The sequence below is a fragment of the Bombina bombina genome, chromosome 1 (assembly GCF_027579735.1).
Source record: "Bombina bombina isolate aBomBom1 chromosome 1, aBomBom1.pri, whole genome shotgun sequence".
Taxonomy (NCBI): Eukaryota; Metazoa; Chordata; class Amphibia; order Anura; family Bombinatoridae; genus Bombina; species Bombina bombina.
In genome coordinates this window covers 442,882,236-442,903,500 of record NC_069499.1, presented here as the reverse complement: position 1 = coordinate 442,903,500, position 21,265 = coordinate 442,882,236, and the positions used below count along the sequence as shown (strand labels likewise).

The 21,265-nt window shown below is 37.3% G+C and overlaps 1 protein-coding gene across 1 annotated transcript in view; it reads left to right on the top strand.

The window, feature by feature from the left end:
• The window catches only part of LRP2 (LDL receptor related protein 2), a 337,404-nt gene that overhangs the window by 46,509 nt on the left and 269,630 nt on the right, over nucleotides 1-21,265 (top strand). Inside the window, exon 2 of the mRNA XM_053698401.1 lies at nucleotides 18,073-18,180. Coding sequence (XP_053554376.1) covers nucleotides 18,073-18,180 — 108 coding nt within the window. The remainder of the gene's footprint in view (nucleotides 1-18,072; nucleotides 18,181-21,265) is intronic.

The window sequence follows — 21,265 nt, the reverse complement described above, 5'->3', positions numbered from 1 at the left end:
GCATATTGAGATGTAGCAAACTGACTTGACCTTTTCTAGTAATATTTTCAGAAACTACTAGGAATAATTATTTACAGTTTTTTTTTATGTTTGGGGCTTTTATTTAAATGCCAATTCAGTTGGAAACATCAGTAAGCCTCTGGGTATAAGCTCTTTCTCAATACATACTGAAACAAAAATTAAATGAGTCCATTGTTTGGACTGTTTCAAAATATTATTTCTGGACCTTGAGCATTTTCATGCCCATACCATTAGTGAATTCTGCTATGGCAAATATTGCACAGCAAAAATATTTTCAAAACTCGTATCAATAATAGACACTATTATTTTTTTATCAGGAACAAAATATACTTTGAATAGTGAAGACGATACTAAGAAATGCTTAGTTCTGCTATATTAAAATAGATACTTTATGCTCCTTAATAAGAGAAACAATTTAAAATGACATTTTTTTTAAATAAATGAGTAGAAAAATGTTTAAAACTTAAAGGGCCATTATAGTGAACATGTCATTTTAACATTAGTGATGTTGTAATACTATGTGTTGTGTTTAACCTGTGCTGTGTGATTAGCACTGTTGATTGGATCAGTGGCAGTTTCCATTTATGACCAGCAATGCTCTGCAGGTCCAGAGCAGAACTTTAACTATGTATTAACACCTTTATGGGGGTTAAACACATAGCATTACAGTATTGTTAGTGTTAAAATGACATACGCTACTGGATTACAGCATTCAATTTTAGCACTTTATAGTCCTTTAAACCTGCAGATTAATGTATCTGCAAATAATAGAAAAAAAACTTATACATATAAAAAAAAGTTAATGTTGGGGAAAGAAAAATAAAATAGCACTAGGATGCAAACGCAAGTGTTTTTATTTAGCAAAATAAAACATGTATACTGTGTTATTTTTGAGGAAGTAGCATTGTATATTTAGAATGGAAGTGATGCAATTAGTCCCTTTAATCACCGCTCTCTGCTAGTTTTTTTAGGTCTTAGGTTTTGGGGGATTTTCCTTTGGGAACGTAAAGGGTGGTCGCTTAAGTGCTGTGTTGTCAGGTCAGTATAGGGTTATTGCTGCAAGGGTCCAAGTGGTATAGGCTTCATTGCAATGAGACCTAGGTGGTTAGGGGTTAATAGCACGTGGTCTAGTAGTTTTTAATTAAAGGGACATGAAACCAAAACGTTTTCTTTCATGATTCAGAAAGGATATATCATTTTAAACAACTTCCTAATTTATTTCTATTAATAAATGTGCTTTCTGCTCTTGACAACCTTTGTTGAAAGTGCAGCAATGTATTACTGGGAGTTAGCTGAACATGCCAAATGAGCTAATGATGATAGGCATATAAGTGAAGCCACCAATTAGCAGCTAGCTCCCAGTAGTGTATTGCTGCTCCTAATCCTACCTAGGTATGCTTTTCAGCAAAGGATACCTAGTGAAAAAAGCAAATTAGATAATAGAAATATACTAAAAAGTTGTTTAAAATGTCATGCTCTATCTGAATCATGAAATAAATATTTTGGGTTTCATGTCCCTTTAATAGTGAGTCAGGGTGGTTATGTATTAGTGACAAACAACAAATATCAACTTTCAGGGCCTATTTTATATGTACTAGTGCATTGCACCTTACTTCCGTCTCTATGCAGCAGCCAGGTTCAGACTCTCTATCATTTCACATTCATCACAACAAGACACTTCTTATTCACCCTCTTTTTCTACCCTTCTCCTTTAAGGGCATCTTAAATTGCCCCATGCAACAGTATTGTTTCAAGACCCTTGATATTGTTTTCTTTTCAATAAACGTATGAGTAAGCCTTCAGAAGCTGTAACAAAAGCAGTCTTTAGTTAACTCGTCAGAGCTCAGCTTAGTTTTGTGTCTAAATAGATCAGACAAATGCAAATAAAATAAAATAATTTGCTTTGTTTGTCCCTTCATAAATGTGGAATATATGTGTACAAAGAATCTTACGCTAACCAGGCTTTAGAAAACAAATAACTTATAGGGAGATAATTGTTATGTATTTTAGCCCAATACAGGGCTAGATTAAAAGAGGAGCGTTAATTTATTGCGCGTCCACAAAGGGAAAAACGTGCCCGTTTGTGAGGGCGCTATAAATAACCAGCCATTACAAGTTGCTAGTTATTGCTCGTGTTAGCAATTAGCGCTTATAAAATTATTCAGAGATCAGAGCTCTGGTTAATTTGATAAATGTGCCCCAAATGCCCCCCCCCCCCCCGAAATAGAAAACTGCATTTAGCTTACTTTTTGGGGGCTAAAGTTTGCGGGAGTGGGGTGTTAGAAAAAGAAAATGGCAATGAAAAGTTACATTGCAGTCTATGGGAACTGTGTGTTCCTTGTAAATATATATGTATATGCTTATATACATATATCTTTATGTGTTAATATGTGTATATACACATATCAAATAACTAGCAGGTACACTCTGCACTTTTCCGGCCCAGCGTACCTGATTTTCAATCCGCCGCCCTGGAGTCTGAAAGCAGCGAAAGCTCATGTTCGCTGCTGCCCAATATCCCATTGATTCCTATTGTAATGTCTACACCTAACACCCTAACATGTACCCCAAATCTAAACACCCCTAATCTGACCCCCCCCTACACCGCCGCCACCTACATTATACTTATTAATCCCTAAACCGCTGCTCCTGGAGCCCATTGCTACTCTTATAAACTTATTAACCCCCAAACCGCTGCTCACGGACCCCATCGCAACTAAATAAAGTGTTTAACCCCTAAACCACCGCTCACAGACCCGCTGCCACCTACATTATATTTATTAACCCCTAATCTGCCCCCCTACACCGCCGCCCTCTACATTATATTTATTAACCCCTAATCTGCCCCCCCTACACCGCCGCCACTATATTACATTTATTTACCCTTAAACCTAAGTCTAACCCTAACACCCCCTAACTTAAATATAATTTAAATAAATATAAATAAATTATTCCTATTTAAAACTAAATACTTACCTGTAAAATAAACCCTAAACTAGCTACAATATAACTAATAGTTACATTGTAGCTAGCTTAGGATTTATTTTTATTTTACTGGCAACTTTGTATTTATTTTAACTAGGTACAATAGTTTTTTTAATAGTTATTAACTATTTACTAACTACCTAGCTAAAATAAATACAAATTTACCTGTAAAATAAAACCTAACCTAAGTTACAATTACACCTAACACTACACTATAATTAAAGGGATACTAAACCCAAATTTTGTGTTTCATGATTCAGGTACAGCATGCAATTTGAAGCAACTTTCTAATTCACTCCTATTATCAATTTTTCCTCGTTTACATGCTATAATTAAATTAATTACCCTAATTAACTACAAATAAATAAAATTAAATAAAATTAACTAAAGTACAAAAACAAAACAAAACACTAAATTATAGAAAATAATAAAATAATTACAAGAATTTTAAACTAATTACATCTAGATTAGGTATAATTAGTTTAAAATTCTTGTAATTATTTTATTATTATTATGTAATTATGTAATATTATTATTATTATTATTATTATTATATGTTAGTGTTTGTTTTTTGTACTATAGTTAATTTTATTTAATTTTATTTAATTGTAGTTAATTGTAGTTAATGTAGGTAATTAATTTAAAGGGATGCTAAACCAAATTTTTTTCTTTAATGATTCAGATAGAGCATGCAATTTTAAGCAACTTTCTCATTTACTCCTATTAGCAAATTTTATTTGCTCTCTTGTAGTCTTTATTGGAAATAGCAGTAATGTATGATTAGGAGCCGGACCATTTTTGCTTCAGCACCTGGTTAGCGCTTGCTGATTGGTTTGCTACATTCAGCAAGCGCTACCCAGGTTCTGAACCAAATTACAGTCTAGCTTTTTAAAATCAAGATAGCATGTAAACGAGGAAAAATTGATAATAGGAGTGAATTAGAAAGTTGCTTCAAATTGCATGCTGTACCTGAATTATGAAACACAAAATTTGGGTTTAGTATCCCTTTAATTATAGTGTAGTGTTAGGTGTAATTGTAACTTAGGTTAGGTTTTATTTTACAGGTAAATTTGTATTTATTTTAGTTAGGTAGTTAGTAAATAGTTAATGACTAAAACTCATGCTAAATTCAGTAAGCTGTAGACGATACAGAGTGCTAAAATATGAAGATTACTGTCAGACTAAATAATGCAAAGATGCAAACAATAAATAATCTAGAGTAGTAGCCAATTAATCCCCCCTCTTTTACAACATATCATCACAGCTCCTTACCTAGTGTGGAGGAGCAGTGTGTTTATTTTCTGATTTGAGGCCGTTTAAACATAGATCACTCAGAGAAGGTGCAGCAAGGAGTCCCTGCCTAGACCTGCTCTGAGTGAGCATCAGAGTACTTGCTGCACACACAGCCTCACTGGCAGCTCCTCCCCATTAACTTGTGTCATACATGCCCCAGCTCAGCTGCAGCCCTCCAAATCTCCTGGAGGGGACAAAAAATAAATAAAATCCATGGACATAAGACAAAATCCAGGGACTTTCCCTGGAAATAAGGGACTGTTGGCAACTATGAGTATGTTCTGAATTATGAAAGCTTAATTTTTACTTTACTGTCCCTTTAACCCCTTAGTGTTGCAGTATCCTCTGGCAACTAAGAGATGAAATAAAAATAGAAGTAACTAATACATTAATAGTGTAAAATAAAACAAAACAAAAAAATACTTGTAATATTTTTAAAATTCATGCATTTGTGAGAATTGCTGCTCATATTAAGTGCAAAACACTTTAGTATAATATACATATATACTCATATAAACACAAATATTTAGACATATATTGTATATATATATATATATATATATATATATTATAGCCCTTTCCATTCAAACATATACCATATACCTTTTAACCCTTAAAATATTTGTAATTAATATTTCTATGTATATTTTTTTATCAGATAGTGTATATATGAGTGTAACACTTTAATTTAATGTATTTAATGTATTTATGTTGTGTTTGGTGCAACTTTTTATTTAGCCCTAATCCATTACAAAGGGACTTTAGTTTCACTAACCCAATAAGCAGAAATTTAGTTTGCGCTCGTTCCGTTTGCATTCACTTTTAATTTGTAATACGTGTGTAAGTATAATGTATAATATATATATATATATATATATATATATATATACAGTTTATATTGCAATGATAGGTCACCACTTGTATTCTAGCCTTATGTGTTTAATTATATGATTTTAAGGAATAAGTAAAGTCCCAGGACATAACCAGTCAGCCAATCAAGAATGACAGTCACTGACCATTTTCTAATTACATTCATTTTCAGCTCGAGTGGGACTTCACCTCTATTTGTGGGGGAAAACATAATAGTAAGCTACAGTCAGTAGTACAAAACAGACATGATATAAGAAGTTAGAGTCTGTAGAGTTTGTATTAAAATTACCCTTTAAAAACACTGAATCAATTCTTACTTTTTGTGAACTTTGAATGAAGAGCCTGATTTATTGAGAGATTGAGATAGATTTTTTTTCTCTAAGAGCCCCTAGCCTTGTTTGGAAATAAATTGCCCTTGTGATATAGCTTCTTTTTTTTTTAACTTTTATTTACATTTAATTGAACCCTAAATTGTTTTTTTTCTTTGTTGCATCTAAAAAAATGACACTGTAAAATATATTATAGCATATTGTGGTTTAAATAAAAAGAAATAAAAATCAGTGTTTTGAAAAATAAACTTTAAAAAATTATATATATATATATATATATATATATATAAATATATATACATATATATACATACAGTATCTCACAAAAGTGAGTACACCCCTCACATTTTTGTAAATATTTTATTATATATTTTCATGTGACAACACTAAAGAAATTACCGTTTGCTACTAGTGAGTGTACAGCCTGTATAACAGTGTAAATTTGCTGTCCCCTCAAAATAACTCAACACACAGCCATTAATGTCTAAACCGTTGGCAACAAAAGTGAGTACACCCCTAAGTGGAAATGTCCAATGGGCCCAAAGTGTCAATATTTTGTGTGGTTTAGACATTAATGGCTGTGTGTTGAGTTATTTTAATGGGACAGCACATTTACACTGTTATACAAGCTACACACTCACTACTTTACATTGTAGCAAAGTGTTATTTCTTCAGTGTTGTCACATGAAAAGATATAATATAAAATTTACAAAAATCTGAGGGTGTGCTCACTTTTGTGAGATACTGTATATATATATATATATATATATATATATATATATATATATATATATATATATATATATATATATATATATATATATATATATATATATAAAATAATAATAATAAATAGTGACCGCACCACCTTTCAGTCAGACAAATGCTCAGGCACGGGATGGAGTCTGGCCTAAGACTCTAATAATATAAAAATATAAAGAATCCCAGCCACAGAGTCTTAGAAATCAATTCAACAAAAGTTTTTAATTTTTAATATTTGTAGATACAGGTTTATACCCGAAGAAATAGCATCAAAAATGGAATAGCACAAAAGATGAAGGCTTACTCATCACCACACATACCCCAAACACCGTTTCAGAATAGCAACCTTTTTTTCCAGTCATGTGACTGCTATTGAAAAGCATTGAGAAGCAGTGCATTTATTAAAATAGCCAGTAGTTGGAGCTGTCCCCTTGTGTTGCAGCAAAGCCAAGAAAGCTGAAATTAATCAGTTTAACCAGACCTGAGCTATCGAGCAGATTTCAAAGGAACAAGATCTTCCTGTCTATAACTCAGATTGGAATGCATAGAAAGAACTGTTTGCAGAAAAATGCAAGTGAAGTCTGTGTTGTGTGATTATTTTATTAGGTTTATCATGCTGTTTAGCAAATGTTTTTGTTCATTTAACTTAGTTTAATTATACATTTTGTGTGATTATTTTATTAGGTTTATAATGCTGTCTAGCATTTAAAGTCTTCATTTCAAAGCTTTAAAAATAATGTATTAGATGTTACTTATGACAATTTTGAGAGGGGCCTGGAACCTATCGCCCTCACTTCCCATTGACTTACATAATAAACTGGGTTTCAATTTACAACGGTTTCGATTTACCATTCCTTCTGGAACCTAACCCCAGCGTAAATTGAGGGCTAACTGTATATATATATATATATATATATATATATATATATATATATATATATATATATATATACACACACAGGGCTTTATTTGCGGGGGTGCTCACCGGTAATGAGTACCACCACCTCTGCCATCTCATATCAGGTAATATTTGTAATCAGTTTGCACAAGAGGGGACTGCAAAATACAGGGCCGGAATGGGAATCAAAAGCAGCCCTGGAAAAATTTGAAGACCAGCCCAAATGTCTGTTGAGTCCATAGAATGCACATGCCCTAGTTTCTCTAGGGGATTACTCGGATACTCCTCTCCCCAACATTATTTTTCTATCAGAATGAAATTCTATTAGTTTGTCATAACAAACACATGCCAGAGGAGAGGTGATACAGCTGCATCACCTCACCAACAGTACCAGCAAGCCCCAGCTGCGCAGGCCACCAAGAAATCTCCAGGTGTCCTGGTAGGACAATCCTGCCTTGGCCATCAGCCAAAGACAGAATCAGATGTACTGTAAGGGACTTTCTAGTTCATTTGGTACTATCACCTTTTTAGAACCATGACTGAGCACAAGACATTGCATGAGTGAGGCTAAAGAAAAATACAGAATTTTCAGTGGAAGACTGAATCGGCCTGCATCTGAATACAGCAAATTCCTCTTCCATATCAGACATGTCAGTTTGTGGCATGTGCAGCTCAGTCACAGGACATCAGCACTGGGCAGTGCCATGCAGAAATTACCAGCATGGCATGGGAAACTGCTGATTTTTTTGCTGATGGGGCAAAATCTAAATGTCTCCAAACATAATTATATTAGTGGCACCTAGTGCAGCTAGAGCTGGCTGATTGTGGTCCATATAAGCTATTCATCATTTCACAAATGGCATCAAAACAGTAATTCTGGCTGGTGGTGCTTAGATATAAAGAGTAAAATTCCAGGTGAGGCATTTGCTCCCTCTCAGTACATTTATGATTACCAGGTTGCCCAGAGCAGAGATGGATAGGTGGGGGTGAGATGGATAAGTGCAGGGGGAGATGGATAGGTGCAGGGGGAGATGGATAGGTGAATGAGGAGATGGATAGGTGCAGGAGGAGATGGATAGGTGCAGGGGGATGGGCAGGTGCAGAAGGAGATGGATAGGTGCAGGGGGATGGGTAGGTGCAGGAGGAGATGGATAGGTGCAGGGGGAGATGGATAGGTGCAGGAGGAGATGGATAGGTGCAGGGGGGATGGATATGTGCAGGAGGAGATGGATAGGTGCAGGGGGGATGGATAGGTGCAGGAGGAGATGGATAGGTGCAGGGGGTATGAATAGATGCAGGAGGAGCTGAATAGGTGCAGGGGGAGATGGAAAGGTGCAGGAGGAGATTATTAGGTGCAGGGGGTGGATAGGTGCAGGAGAAGATGGATAGGTGCAGGGGGACATGGATAGGTGCAGGAGGAGATGGATAGGTGCAGGGGGGATGGATAGGTGCAGGGGGAGATGGATAGGTGCAGGGGGAGATGGATAGGTGCAGAGGGATGGATAGGTGCAGGAGGAGATGGATAGGTGCAGGGGGAGATGGATAGGTGCAGGAGAAGATAGATAGGTGCAGGGGGGATGGATAGGTGCAGGAGGAGATGGATAGGTGCAGGGGGGATGGATAGGTGCAGGAGGAGATGGATAGGTGCAGGGGGAGATAGATATGTGCAGGTGGATTGGATAGGTGCAGGGGAAGATGGATAGGGGAAGGGGGAGATGGATAGGTGCAGGGGGATGGATAGGTGCCGGAGGAGATGGATAGGTGCAGGGATAGATGGATAGGTGCAAGAGGAGATGGATAGGTGCAGGAGGAGATGGATAGGTGCAGGGGGATATGTAAAATATATCTGATGAAGCATATGTACGCATGCGCGAAATGCGTCAGGTGTTCTGTTGTATGTACCTGATATCACACCTCTGAATAAATCAGAACTTTCTTATATTCATCAAGATTGGGTCTTTTGTGGCTCTTTTTGTCCTGATAATTGGGATGGATACATGATCTAGTTTCATGCCAAATTTAATAAAGTTTTGTGAGTGTTTTTTGCTGTAAAAAGAACATTTTTTCCCAGACTTAATTATTCCAATATGTCTCAACTGGGAATACCCAAATTGTCACACACTTTCAGGCAGCATTCAGTAATACAGTATTTTTAAACCTTAAAACCTACCTCTTTTAAAATATTTTGTATGTTAGTTTTCTGAATGAATCTGATCCCAGCTATGACAGGTGACACTGACTGCCGTGCCATCCCATGTGGCCTCCAACTTGGCTCCCTCCTCGAGTCCTGACCTTGTTGTGTGTGTGAGACTGTGTTTGGTCACATGATGTTTGCCCCTCCCCCCCATATTCCCTCCCCCAGTGAGTATTCAGGCTTGATGCAATGTGCAATGATTGGCACATCACAGTCATTCACAAATTTGCATAATGCAAATGTGTGAATGACTTGTTTTGACTGTTATGTGCCAATCATTGCCATTAAAGCAGGAGCAGCTGCGGCAGCACTGCCGCATCCTATGCCAGTTCAGCTGAGTGAGCATTGCCTTTGACTGAGCAGCTGCTTGACTTCAGTGACGTCTGCCTCTCTTACTCTGAGTGTCAAAAAAACAGGGCGGCCACTCCGCTCCTTTAACAGCTCTGACTGCTGCTCTCCACACTCTGCAGCTGCCGGCCTGCCCACCCCTGGCCTGACAGCCCAGCCCACCGGGATTTTTCCCGCTATCCCAGCGGCCCAATCCGGCCCTGGCAAAATATATGAAGCATTGTAAATAACTTTGTCCCTTTGCCTTTCTCAAAGTTACTGAGCACAATATATCAATCAATAATCAGTGAGTAACGGCAGCTTTTTATTTTTTATTTTTATTTTTTTAAAACCCTGAATATATATATATATATATATATATATATATATATATATATATATATATATATATATATATACAGGTGAAACTCGAAAAATTAGAATATTGTGCAAAAGTTAATTTATTTCACTAATGCAACTTAAAAGGTGAAACTAATATATGAGATAGACTCATTACATGCAAAGCAAGATAGTTCAAGCCTTGATTTGTCATAATTGTGATGATTATGGCTTACAGCTCATGAAAACCCCAAATCCACAATCTCAGAAAATTAGAATATTGTGAAAAGGTGCAATATTCTAGGCTCAAAGTGTCCCACTCTAATCAGCTAATTAAGCCATAACACCTGCAAAGGGTTCCTGAGCCTTTAAATGGTCTCTCAGTCTGGTTCAGTAGGAATCACAATCATGGGAAAGACTGCTGACCTGACAGTTGTGCAGAAAACCATCATTGACACCCTCCATAAGGCCTTGCAAAAGAAGTTGGATGCTCCCAAAGTGCTGTTTTAAAGCACATTAATAGAAAGTTATGTGGAAGGTTAAAAGTGTGGAAGAAAAAGGTGCACAATCAGCAGGGATGTCCACAGCCTGGAGAGGATTGTCAGGAAAAGGCCATTCAAAAGTGTGAGGGACTTTCACAAGGAGTGGATTGAGGCTGGAGTCAGTGCATCAAGAGCCACCACACACAGATGGATCCTGGACGTGGGCTTCAAATGTCGCATTCCTCTTGTCAAGCCACTCCTGAACAACAAACAACATCAGAAGCGTCTTGCCTGGGCTAAAGAAAAACAGACCTGGTCTGTTGCTCAATGGTCCAAAGTCCTCTTTTCTGATGAGAGCAAATTTTGCATCTCATTTGGAAACTAAGGACCTAGAGTATGTAGGAAGAATGGAGAGGCACACACTGCGAGATGCTTGAAGTCCAGTGTGAAGTTTCCACAGTCTGTGTTGATTTAGGGAGCCATGTCATCTGCTGGTGTTGGTCCACTGTGCTTCATTAAGTCCAGGGTCAATGCAGCCGTCTACCAGGAGATTTTGGAGCACTTCATGCTTCCTTCTGCAGACGAGCTCTATGGGGATGCTGACTACATTTTCCAGCAGGACTTGGCACCTGCCCACACTGCTAAAAGCACCAAAACCTGGTTCAATGACCGTGGGATTACTGTGCTTGATTGGCCAGCAAACTCGCCTGACCTGAACCCCATAGAGAATCTATGGGGCATTGCCAAGAGAAAGATGAGAGACATGAGACCGAACAATGCAGAAGAGCTGAAGGCCGCTATTGAAGCATCCTGGTCTTCCATAACACCTCAGCAGTGCCACAGGCTGATAGCTTCCATGCCACGCCGCATTGAGGCAGTAATTGCTGCAAAAGGAGCCCAAACCAAGTACTGAGTACATACAGTATGCATGCTTATACTTTTCAGAGGTCCGATATTGTTCTATGTACAATCCTTGTTTTATTGATTGCATGTAATATTCTAATTTTCTGAGATCTTGGATTTGGGGTTTTCATGAGCTGTAAGCCATAATCATCACAATTCTGACAAATCACGGCTTGAACTATCTTGCTTTGCATGTAATGAGTCTATCTCATATATTAGTTTCACCTTTTAAATTGCATTGGTAAAATAAATGAACTTTTGCACGATATTATAATTTTTCGAGTTTCACCTGTATATATAGTATATACAGTATATATAAATATATATATATATATATATATATATATATATATATATATATATATATATATATATATATATATATATAATATATATAGCTAATTAGGATAAGTTAATATATAACCTGGATCATACCATAAAGTAAAGCTTGTAGAACTGATTTCAAAATACTATTTGGTTAAATGTATACTCTGATGCTGAAAAACTAGTAAATGGAATCACATTAAGAAGAAACCAGTTTTACCGTACACTGTCCCTTTAACCAACTGGCATCAGTGTTTTCAACAATGTTTATACCAATGTTATACAGAGTTGCAAGCACTGCTGTCATAGAATGCTTAAGACAAGTGCTCGCTCTTAAAGTGAATGTAAAGTTTAATGAATAAGTGCCCATTTTTAAATAAATACTCTTAAATACAGCACTTTCATTCAATAAATTTTGCATTGAAGCTTCTTTTTTCAAATACTTACCTTATCTTTATCGAAAGCAGACTGGTGATCCTCCGCCCGCAGCTCCTGCTGTAGTTAGCAGATCGATGATGAATCCAGCTTCCTCCAATCGTTGCATTCCCCCTTTGGCGTCCAGCTTGTGAGGCGATGCAACTATTGGAGGAACTCGGATTCATCATTAATCTGTTAACTACAGCAGGAGAAGCGGGCAGTGGATTGCTGATCTGCTTTCCATAAAGAAAGGTAAGTATTTTAAAAAAGAAGTTTCAATGTAAAGTTTGAAAGTGCCCCTGTTTTAAAGAGTATTTTTTAAAAACGGGCACTTATTTATTAAACATTACATTCACTTTAAGTTCCTCTGCCTACTTAGATTTACTCTTCAACAAAGGATACCAATTGAACAAAGCAAATGAACAAAGAAAATTTCATAATAGAAGTAAATTGGAAAGTCATTTAAAACTGCATGCTCTACTTGAATCATAAATATTTTGTTTTTTATTTTACTGTCCCTCTAACCGTTCTAATGAATATATCACACCATTTAATGAAAAATGAATATATCACACCATTTAATGAAAAAAATCACCATTTTAACAAATATATTTGTGTATTTGTGCGTTTGCGTTTTTCATAGTATATTTCATAGTACATTGTATGATGTTATGAACAAATGATAAAAGCTTAGCATTTTATACACAACAAAATGATGAGTAGTGCCTTCAACAAATAGTTGCAAATCTATTCATTTTTAAAAGTTTAATCATATATTTCTACTATATTTTCTAAATTAATTGTTTTAATCTTGTATGGACGATTGTAAATAATTTTAATCGCAGAACATCCTATTTTATTTAACAGAGCTTGCATATCAAATCATGTTTAGCTGAACATCAATAAAGTTATTAGAATAGCATACAAAGTAGAGTTATTACACTCCACTTGTAACAACCATAGTGATCAAATAGTGTTTATTAAATTGGTCTTTTATGCTTTCATCTTGATTTCCAGTTAATGCCACTCACTGATAGAGCCCAGGGATTCCACTGTGCATTTGAACATTCCTTAAAAGTATTTTGTGCATGGGAGGTTGTTGTGCAGAAAAGGTAATTGATAAGAACTCTGCAACACCGATCTCAGACCTGCACCACCAACCACCACCATACATTATTCCATAGAAGGTATTTGGGTGTACGTATCCTTGTACCATCCTGTACCAACATTAATCCAAGTTAAGTTTTTAACCAGTTAAAGCAAACATTATAAATCAGTATGTCACAGTTAAGCAGTTTGGTTTTTGAATTCCACATATTTAATAACATGTATTTAGCTCAATGTTTAATTGCTAGTATTAATATATATATATATATATATATATATATATATATACATACATATATATATATATATATATATATATATATATATATATATATATATATATATATATATATATATATATATATATATATATATATATATATATATATATATATAATAAGCTGGAATATTGCTTGTTCCAACCAAAATGGTATAAAAGCTGCATAAAATATTGCTATACCACTCAGCTAAGAAAAATATATGAATGAATGAAATTACAATTTTAAAATCTGTAAAAGCCTTCAATGAAATAAACTGCAAATTTTTCTAAAGAACTCCTTTTAAAGTGACAATCTAGTGTATAAATTGCTATATTTTGTTGGAGCATTTACAAACTCCTTTCCTTTGCTCTGTGTTTAACACCTGCAAAAGTGTTGCAATACATATTCAAAGTTATACTCTTGTCTCACTCCTGATGAGGATTGGGCTTGTGATCCAATCAGGAGCAGACATACATGAGTATGCTCCAGTCACAGGCTGTATCCTCATCTGGAGCAGAATAGGGGTTTTTAATACAACTTTGACCTCATGTTTAAGCCCTTTTAAAAGAGTTAAATGTATAGTAAAAGAAAGGAATTACTTTAAAAATAAAACGCACTGATGAAATAGCACACTGTATGTTTATACTGCAATGCTCATTTTAATATTGTTTTAGTGGTTATATATTAAAAGTTGAGTTGAATTAACTATGATTTCTTAATAGCTACACTATCCCTTATTTGTAATGTGGTGAAAGCTGTGCATAGCAAATAAGATGTGCTGGCATAATATTTGAATAACATTAAACTCAACAAGTCCACAGTGGTGACATATTAACTCACAAAATTTTGATAAAAATGCAGAATTAACTGCAGTATGTGAAAGTTATAAACCCCTTGTTGTCTTTAGCAATGACGTAAAAGGGAAAACAGAAAAGTCCCTAATGTGTTAGAACATTTTGTTATTGCACCATTGCTTGCATTTAACTAGGTGTTTTACCTATGCAAAGCGGTTAAACACATAGTTATAGTCAGCTCCAGAGCAGCAATGCACTTCCTGGAGCTAGTAGCTATACACATCTGGTGAGCTTGCTAATGACACGAGGCATATATGTTCTAGCTCCCAATAATGCATTGCTGCTTCTGAGCCTATCTAGGTATGGTTTTTCAACAAGGATACCAAAAGAATTAAGTAGATTTGATAATTGAAGTCGATTTGAAAATCATATGCTCTGTCTGAAACGTTAACGTTTTATTTTGTCTCTAATTCCTTTGCAGGGTTTACACACAACAGCAATAAAACAATAGTGCAATGGTAAAATGCTCTTACATATAAAAAGCATTTTTTTGTATTTTTTGTCCTTTTAAACTAATATACTAACACTCATTGCCTGGCAGGTATGAGAAAAATATCAGCCAAAAGCATTCGTAGAGAATTCAGCTTTAATGTGAAACGATTTTCACCTTGCATTTACTCCGGAATAAACAAAGCATGTTTGAATACCCCTCTTTTACATGTATGATACAACATTTTTGAGTTCAATGTCCCTTTAAAGGGACACTAAACCCAATTTTTTTCTTTAATGATTCAGATAAAGCATGTCATTTTAAGCAACTTTCTAATTTACTCCTATTTATCAATTTTATTAACATTTGCGCAAGAACAATAAGGGGTTTATCGCGGGTGTTAGCGCTCGTCGGTCTCACCGCAGGTATTAAAAATTGAAAGTAAACGCGATCGCTTGAGCGCAATCATGATTTACAATAGAATGATTACCGTGACTTCAGAGCTCTGGTTAACTGTTTCGCTACACAAAAGGTTGCACAAAATACATAAAAAATACATTACAAAGTATAGTTACACTCATAATAACACTATCTAATAAGAATTATTCACAAAAAATATTGCACACAAAAGTTATAAAGGCTCCAAGATATGAGGTCTCAGGTGTTAAAAAAAAGGCAGGCAAAGGGCTTTATCATAGAGATACAGACATACACATGTCTACAGATGTATATGTATGTATGTATATGTCTATATATGTACACATATGTATTAATGTATTTACAGACATATATACACATATGAACACATAAATTATACAGGGAGTGCAGAATTATTAGGCAAGTTGTATTTTTGAGGATTCATTTTATTATTGAACAACAACCATGTTCTCAATGAACCCAAAAAACTCATTAATATCAAAGCTGAATAGTTTTGGAAGTAGTTTTTAGTTTGTTTTTAGTTATAGCTATTTTAGGGGGATATCTGTGTGTGCAGGTGACTATTACTGTGCATAATTATTAGGCAACTTAACAAAAAACAAATATATACCCATTTCAATTATTTATTTTTACCAGTGAAACCAATATAACATCTCAACATTCACAAATATACATTTCTGACATTCAAAAACAAAACAAAAACAAATCAGTGACCAATATAGCCACCTTTCTTTGCAAGGACACTCAAAAGCCTGCCATCCATGGATTCTGTCAGTGTTTTGATCTGTTCACCATCAACATTGCGTGCAGCAGCAACCACAGCCTCCCAGACACTGTTCAGAGAGGTGTACTGTTTTCCCTCCTTGTAAATCTCACATTTGATGATGGACCACAGGTTCTCAATGGGGTTCAGATCAGGTGAACAAGGAGGCCATGTCATTAGATTTTCTTCTTTTATACCCTTTGTTGCCAGCCACGCTGTGGAGTACTTGGACGCATGTGATGGAGCATTGTCCTGCATGAAAATCATGTTTTTCTTGAAGGATGCAGACTTCTTCCTGTACCACTGCTTGAAGAAGGTGTCTTCCAGAAACTGGCAGTAGGACTGGGAGTTGAGCTTGACTCCATCCTCAACCCGAAAAGGCCCCACAAGCTCATCTTTGATGATACCAGCCCAAACCAGTACTCCACCTCCACCTTTCTGGCGTCTGAGTCGGACTGGAGCTCTCTGCCCTTTACCAATCCAGCCACAGGCCCATCCATCTGGCCCATCAAGACTCACTCTCATTTCATCAGTCCATAAAACCTTAGAAAAATCAGTCTTGAGATATTTCTTGGCCCAGTCTTGACATTTCAGCTTGTGTGTCTTGTTCAGTGGTGGTCGTCTTTCAGCCTTTCTTACCTTGGCCATGTCTCTGAGTATTGCACACCTTGTGCTTTTGGGCACTCCAGTGATGTTGCAGCTCTGAAATATTGCCAAACTGGTGGCAAGTGGCATCTTGGCAGCTGCACGCTTGACTTTTCTCAGTTCATGGGCAGTTATTTTGCGCCTTGGTTTTTGCACACGCTTCTTGCGACCCTGTTGACTATTTTGAATGAAACGCTTGATTGTTCGATGATCACGCTTCAGAAGCTTTGCAATTTTAAGAGTGCTGCATCCCTCTGCAAGATATTTCACTATTTTTGACTTTTCTGAGCCTGTCAAGTCCTTCTTTTGACCCATTTTGCCAAAGGAAAGGAAGTTGCCTAATAATTATGCACACCTGATATAGGGTGTTGATGTCATTAGACCACACCCCTTCTCATTACAGAGATGCACATCACCTAATATGCTTAATTGGTAGTAGGCTTTCGAGCCTATACAGCTTGGAGTAAGACAACATGCATAAAGAGGATGATGTGGTCAAAATACTAATTTGCCTAATAATTCTGCACTCCCTGTATATGTACACATACACAGACATATGCATAAGTGCACTGGAGCCCTTTGAAGTTCAGTAGATGAAGATATGAAAAAGCATATTTATGTAATATTTATCTTTAATAAAGGTTTTAACTAAAATAAATATTTTTCACATTCCAATGTTCTGCACATATCAGTATTTCTAAATAGATATTTCTATACATATCTGTAAATATGTATACCTATATATAATAATTTATAGATATAGGTATAGATATATATTGTACCAAAAAACATCAGCTATTTGCAGAAATATGTATTTAAGAATAAATAGAAGATATTCTGTTGTGTGAAGAACATTGGAATGTGAAATATTCATATTTTCATGTTGGGTAAGCGCACTTGAGAATATGGGATCAGGTTTGTGAGAGGTTGTTTTTTTCCTCTTTTTTTCTCCATTGACTTCTATGGGGGAATATGTGAATGCACACACAATATTGTTCAGCTTTTTGCGCTTGTCGTCTAGCAAGCGAACAAAAACAGTTTACTTTCAACTTGCAATACAAGCGCAACCCGGCTGGTGCAAAAAGCGTACTTCTAGCGCAATTAACACTCGAGCAGGAGCGTTAATTAGCGTTCCGCTTGTAATCTGGCCCATAGCATATATCTTATATATATGTACACACAGACACACATATATAGTTAAAAAAAAACACTTTTATATCCCCTTACTAGAAATGCAGTGCTAAATAGCAGGAGAGGAGAGGTAAAGATTATTTATACATTGGAGATAGTTTTCCTTTTACTTTAATAATATGTCATTAATTATTTTGTCTTGCTTTATTTTGTTTTGTAATACATATTAATTAAACTGCTAAATTATATTTTTAATAATAAATCCAATTATAATATTTGTTTGTTTCCTCTCTATTTAAGGTTGCTCAGCTGGGTATTTTCGATGTTCAAATGGCCGTTGTATCCCAGAAAGCTGGAAATGTGATGGGACTGCAGATTGCACAGATAACTCAGATGAAGTTGGCTGTCGTAAGTATTGCTTGACAAACTTTAAGCTTAAATTTAAAGCAATTTATGCAATCATTATATCATTTACATACACATGTTATGGAAAATAATGTGTCCCAAACATAATATCAATGTAGATAAACAAACACAATATATATTTATAAATGTTATATACACACATGTCGTAACCAGTGTTTCCTCTAAGGCCAGTTTTGTGTGCGGCCCAGCAGTGAAACAGTTAATTAGGTAACCACACCCTGCAATTAGCAAACACTGCACAATGCAGGTGGAAAGGTATGGTTCTCTTGTTAACTGTTTCACTGCTGGGCTGCACACAAAACTGTCCATAGAGGGAACACTGGTCGTAACTCATTGTCATTTTGAGGTCTTGTGATCCATAATATCCAGAAAAAAATACCCTGTTCCGTCTAATAATGTGAGACCTCAAATGTGTTTTGGTTTATTTCTGGCTTATATGGTGGTGCAGCCTCCTTGGTCAATCAGCTTTATGGTTCTGACCTTAGTGGGTTAAATAGTTGCTAATTATCTGTCAACATATTATTATTATTATTCTTTATTTATAAAGCACCAACAGATTCCGCAGCGCTGCCCATGGGTACAAGGATAACAGTACAATGGAGAAAAAATACGATAAAAGACAACATTTTTCAGACAAATACAGGGGGAATTGAGGGCCCTATTCCCGTGGGAACTTACAATCTAGATGGGTAGGAGGATGGGAAACAGGAGGTAGGGACTGCAAAGGTGAGAATGATATTAGTGAGGAGATAGATGGCAACTGTTAGTTAAGTTAAGTTAGTTTGTTAATAAGTCGGGTGATAAGCTTCCCTGAACAGAAAGGTATTTATGGTTAGGGGCTAGTCTGACTGCTTGAGGAAGTGCATTCCAGAGGGTTGGTGCCGCATGAGAGAAGACCTGTAGTCTAGCATGAGAGGAGGTGATGGTAGAGGATGCAAGAAGCAGGTCATTGTTGGATCTTAGGGGCGGGCAGGAGTATATTTGTTGATGAGTGAGGACAGGTAGGGTGGGGCAGCATTGGTGAGGGCTTTGTAGGTCAAGGTGAGAATTTTGAATTCAACTCTGTTGTGAATGAGGAGCCAGTGAAGGGACTCACAAAGAGGTGCAGCAGAAACAGAGCGTCAAGAGAGGTGGATTAGCCTGGCAGATGCAGTTAGGATGGATTGGAGGGGAGAGAGGCGGGAGAAAGGGAGGCCAGTAGTAAGTTGTTACAGTAGTCAAGTCGGGAAATTACCAGGGAGTGGATTAGCTGTTTAGTAGTTTCAGCACTCAGAAATGGATGAATTTTGGAGATATTTCGTAGGTGGTTGCGGCAGGATGAAGAGAACAGTTGGATGTGGGGAATGAAGGACAGATTTGAGTCAAGCGTGACTTCGAGGCAGCGGACTTGGGGTGATGGGGAGATAGTGGTGCCACCAACAGTGATAGAAAAATTAGAAACTGGAGTAGAGGGGGGAATTAGAAGTAGTTCAGTCTTGGACATGTTTATTTTTAGGTGGTGAGAGGCCATCCAGGAGGAAATGCCAGATAAGCAGTCGCTGATGTGAGAATTGACAGAAGGAGAGGGCAGTGTCACAGAGACCAAGAGAGCTGAGCGTCTGTAGGAGAAGGGGGTGGTCAACAGTGTCAAAGGCAGCAGAGAGGTCAAGTAAGATGAGTGTAGAGTAGTAGCCATTTTTTTAGCAGAAAGGAGATCGTTAGTAACCTTGGTGAGGGCAGTCTCAGTTGGGGACGAAAGCCAGATTGCAGGGGGTCAAGCAATGAGTTGGAGGTAGTAGGAAGTGGGTTAGGCGATTGAAAACTAGTTTTTCAAGGAATTTTGAAGCTAGCAGGAGCAGTGATATGGGGCGGTAGTTTGCAGGGGAGTTAGGGTTGATGGGGGGTTTTTTGAGGATAGGGGTGACCTTTGCTTGTTTGAAGGAGGCAGGGAATGAGCCGGTAGAAAGGGATAGGTTGAATATGTGAGTAAGAGCCGGAGTGAGGGTGGGAGACAGGGGAGGAATTAGAAGTGAAGGAATAGGGTCAAGTGGGCAGGTAGTGAGGTGGGAGGAAGACAAAAGGGAAGTACGTTTGCTTAGCTAAACGAAGGGCAGAGGTGTAAGAGTAAAGAATGAACTTATAGTGCATGAAATCAGGTTCAGAGAGGGATTTCCTCCAGACACGTTCAGCAGTGTGGGAGCATTTTTGTAGGTGACGTGTTTGTTGGGACCGCCAGGGCTGGAGCTGACAACGTGGGGTTTTGTGAGGTTGGGGCGGAGCGAGAGTGTCAAGTGCAGCGGAGAGAGAATTGTTATAGTGGGTTATAGCAAGGTCAGGGCAGGATATCGTGGAAGTGTGGGGGAGACGTATTTGAATAAGATTGGAGAGTTGGGGAGGGTCCACAGTGTGCAGATTTCTACTGGTGCGGGGGCGAGAGGGGAAGTAGGTTTAGCATCTATATTAGGATTAAAGGTGAACAGATGGTCGTCTGAGATGGGAAATGGGGGACAGGCAACATCAGAGAGAGAGAGGCCGAAGGAGTTAATGAGTGAGAGAAGTTTAGATGCAGCAGGGGCAGATGGGTTGTCAATGGGGATGTTGAAGTCCCCTAGGATTAGAGCAGGTGTATTTGTAGAGAGAAAGTAAGGAAGCCAGGCAGAAAAGTTGTCAAGGAATTGGGAGGTTGGTCCAGGGGGGCGATAGATAACTGCCACTCTGAGAGAGAGGGGGGAGAACAAGCGAATGCAGTGGACTTCAAAGGAAGAAAAGGAGAGAGATGGAAATGGGCATAGGTACTGATAGGACAGGAGGAGGAGAGTAAGATGCCAACACCACCACTGTGTATCTCACCTGACCTAGGTGTGTGGCTAAAGTGGAGACCACCGTGTGTAAGAGCAGCAATGGAAGCAGTGCCAGAGGAAGATAGCCAGATTTCAGTAATTGCTAAAAGGTTGAAAGCGTTGGAAACAAACAGGCAGTGAACAGTTGTAAGTTTGTTACAGACGGAGCGAGCATTCCAGAGGGCATAAGAAAAGGGAGGGGATAGGCGCTGTGTGTTAATGGAGATGAGATTGTTGGTATTGCTTGA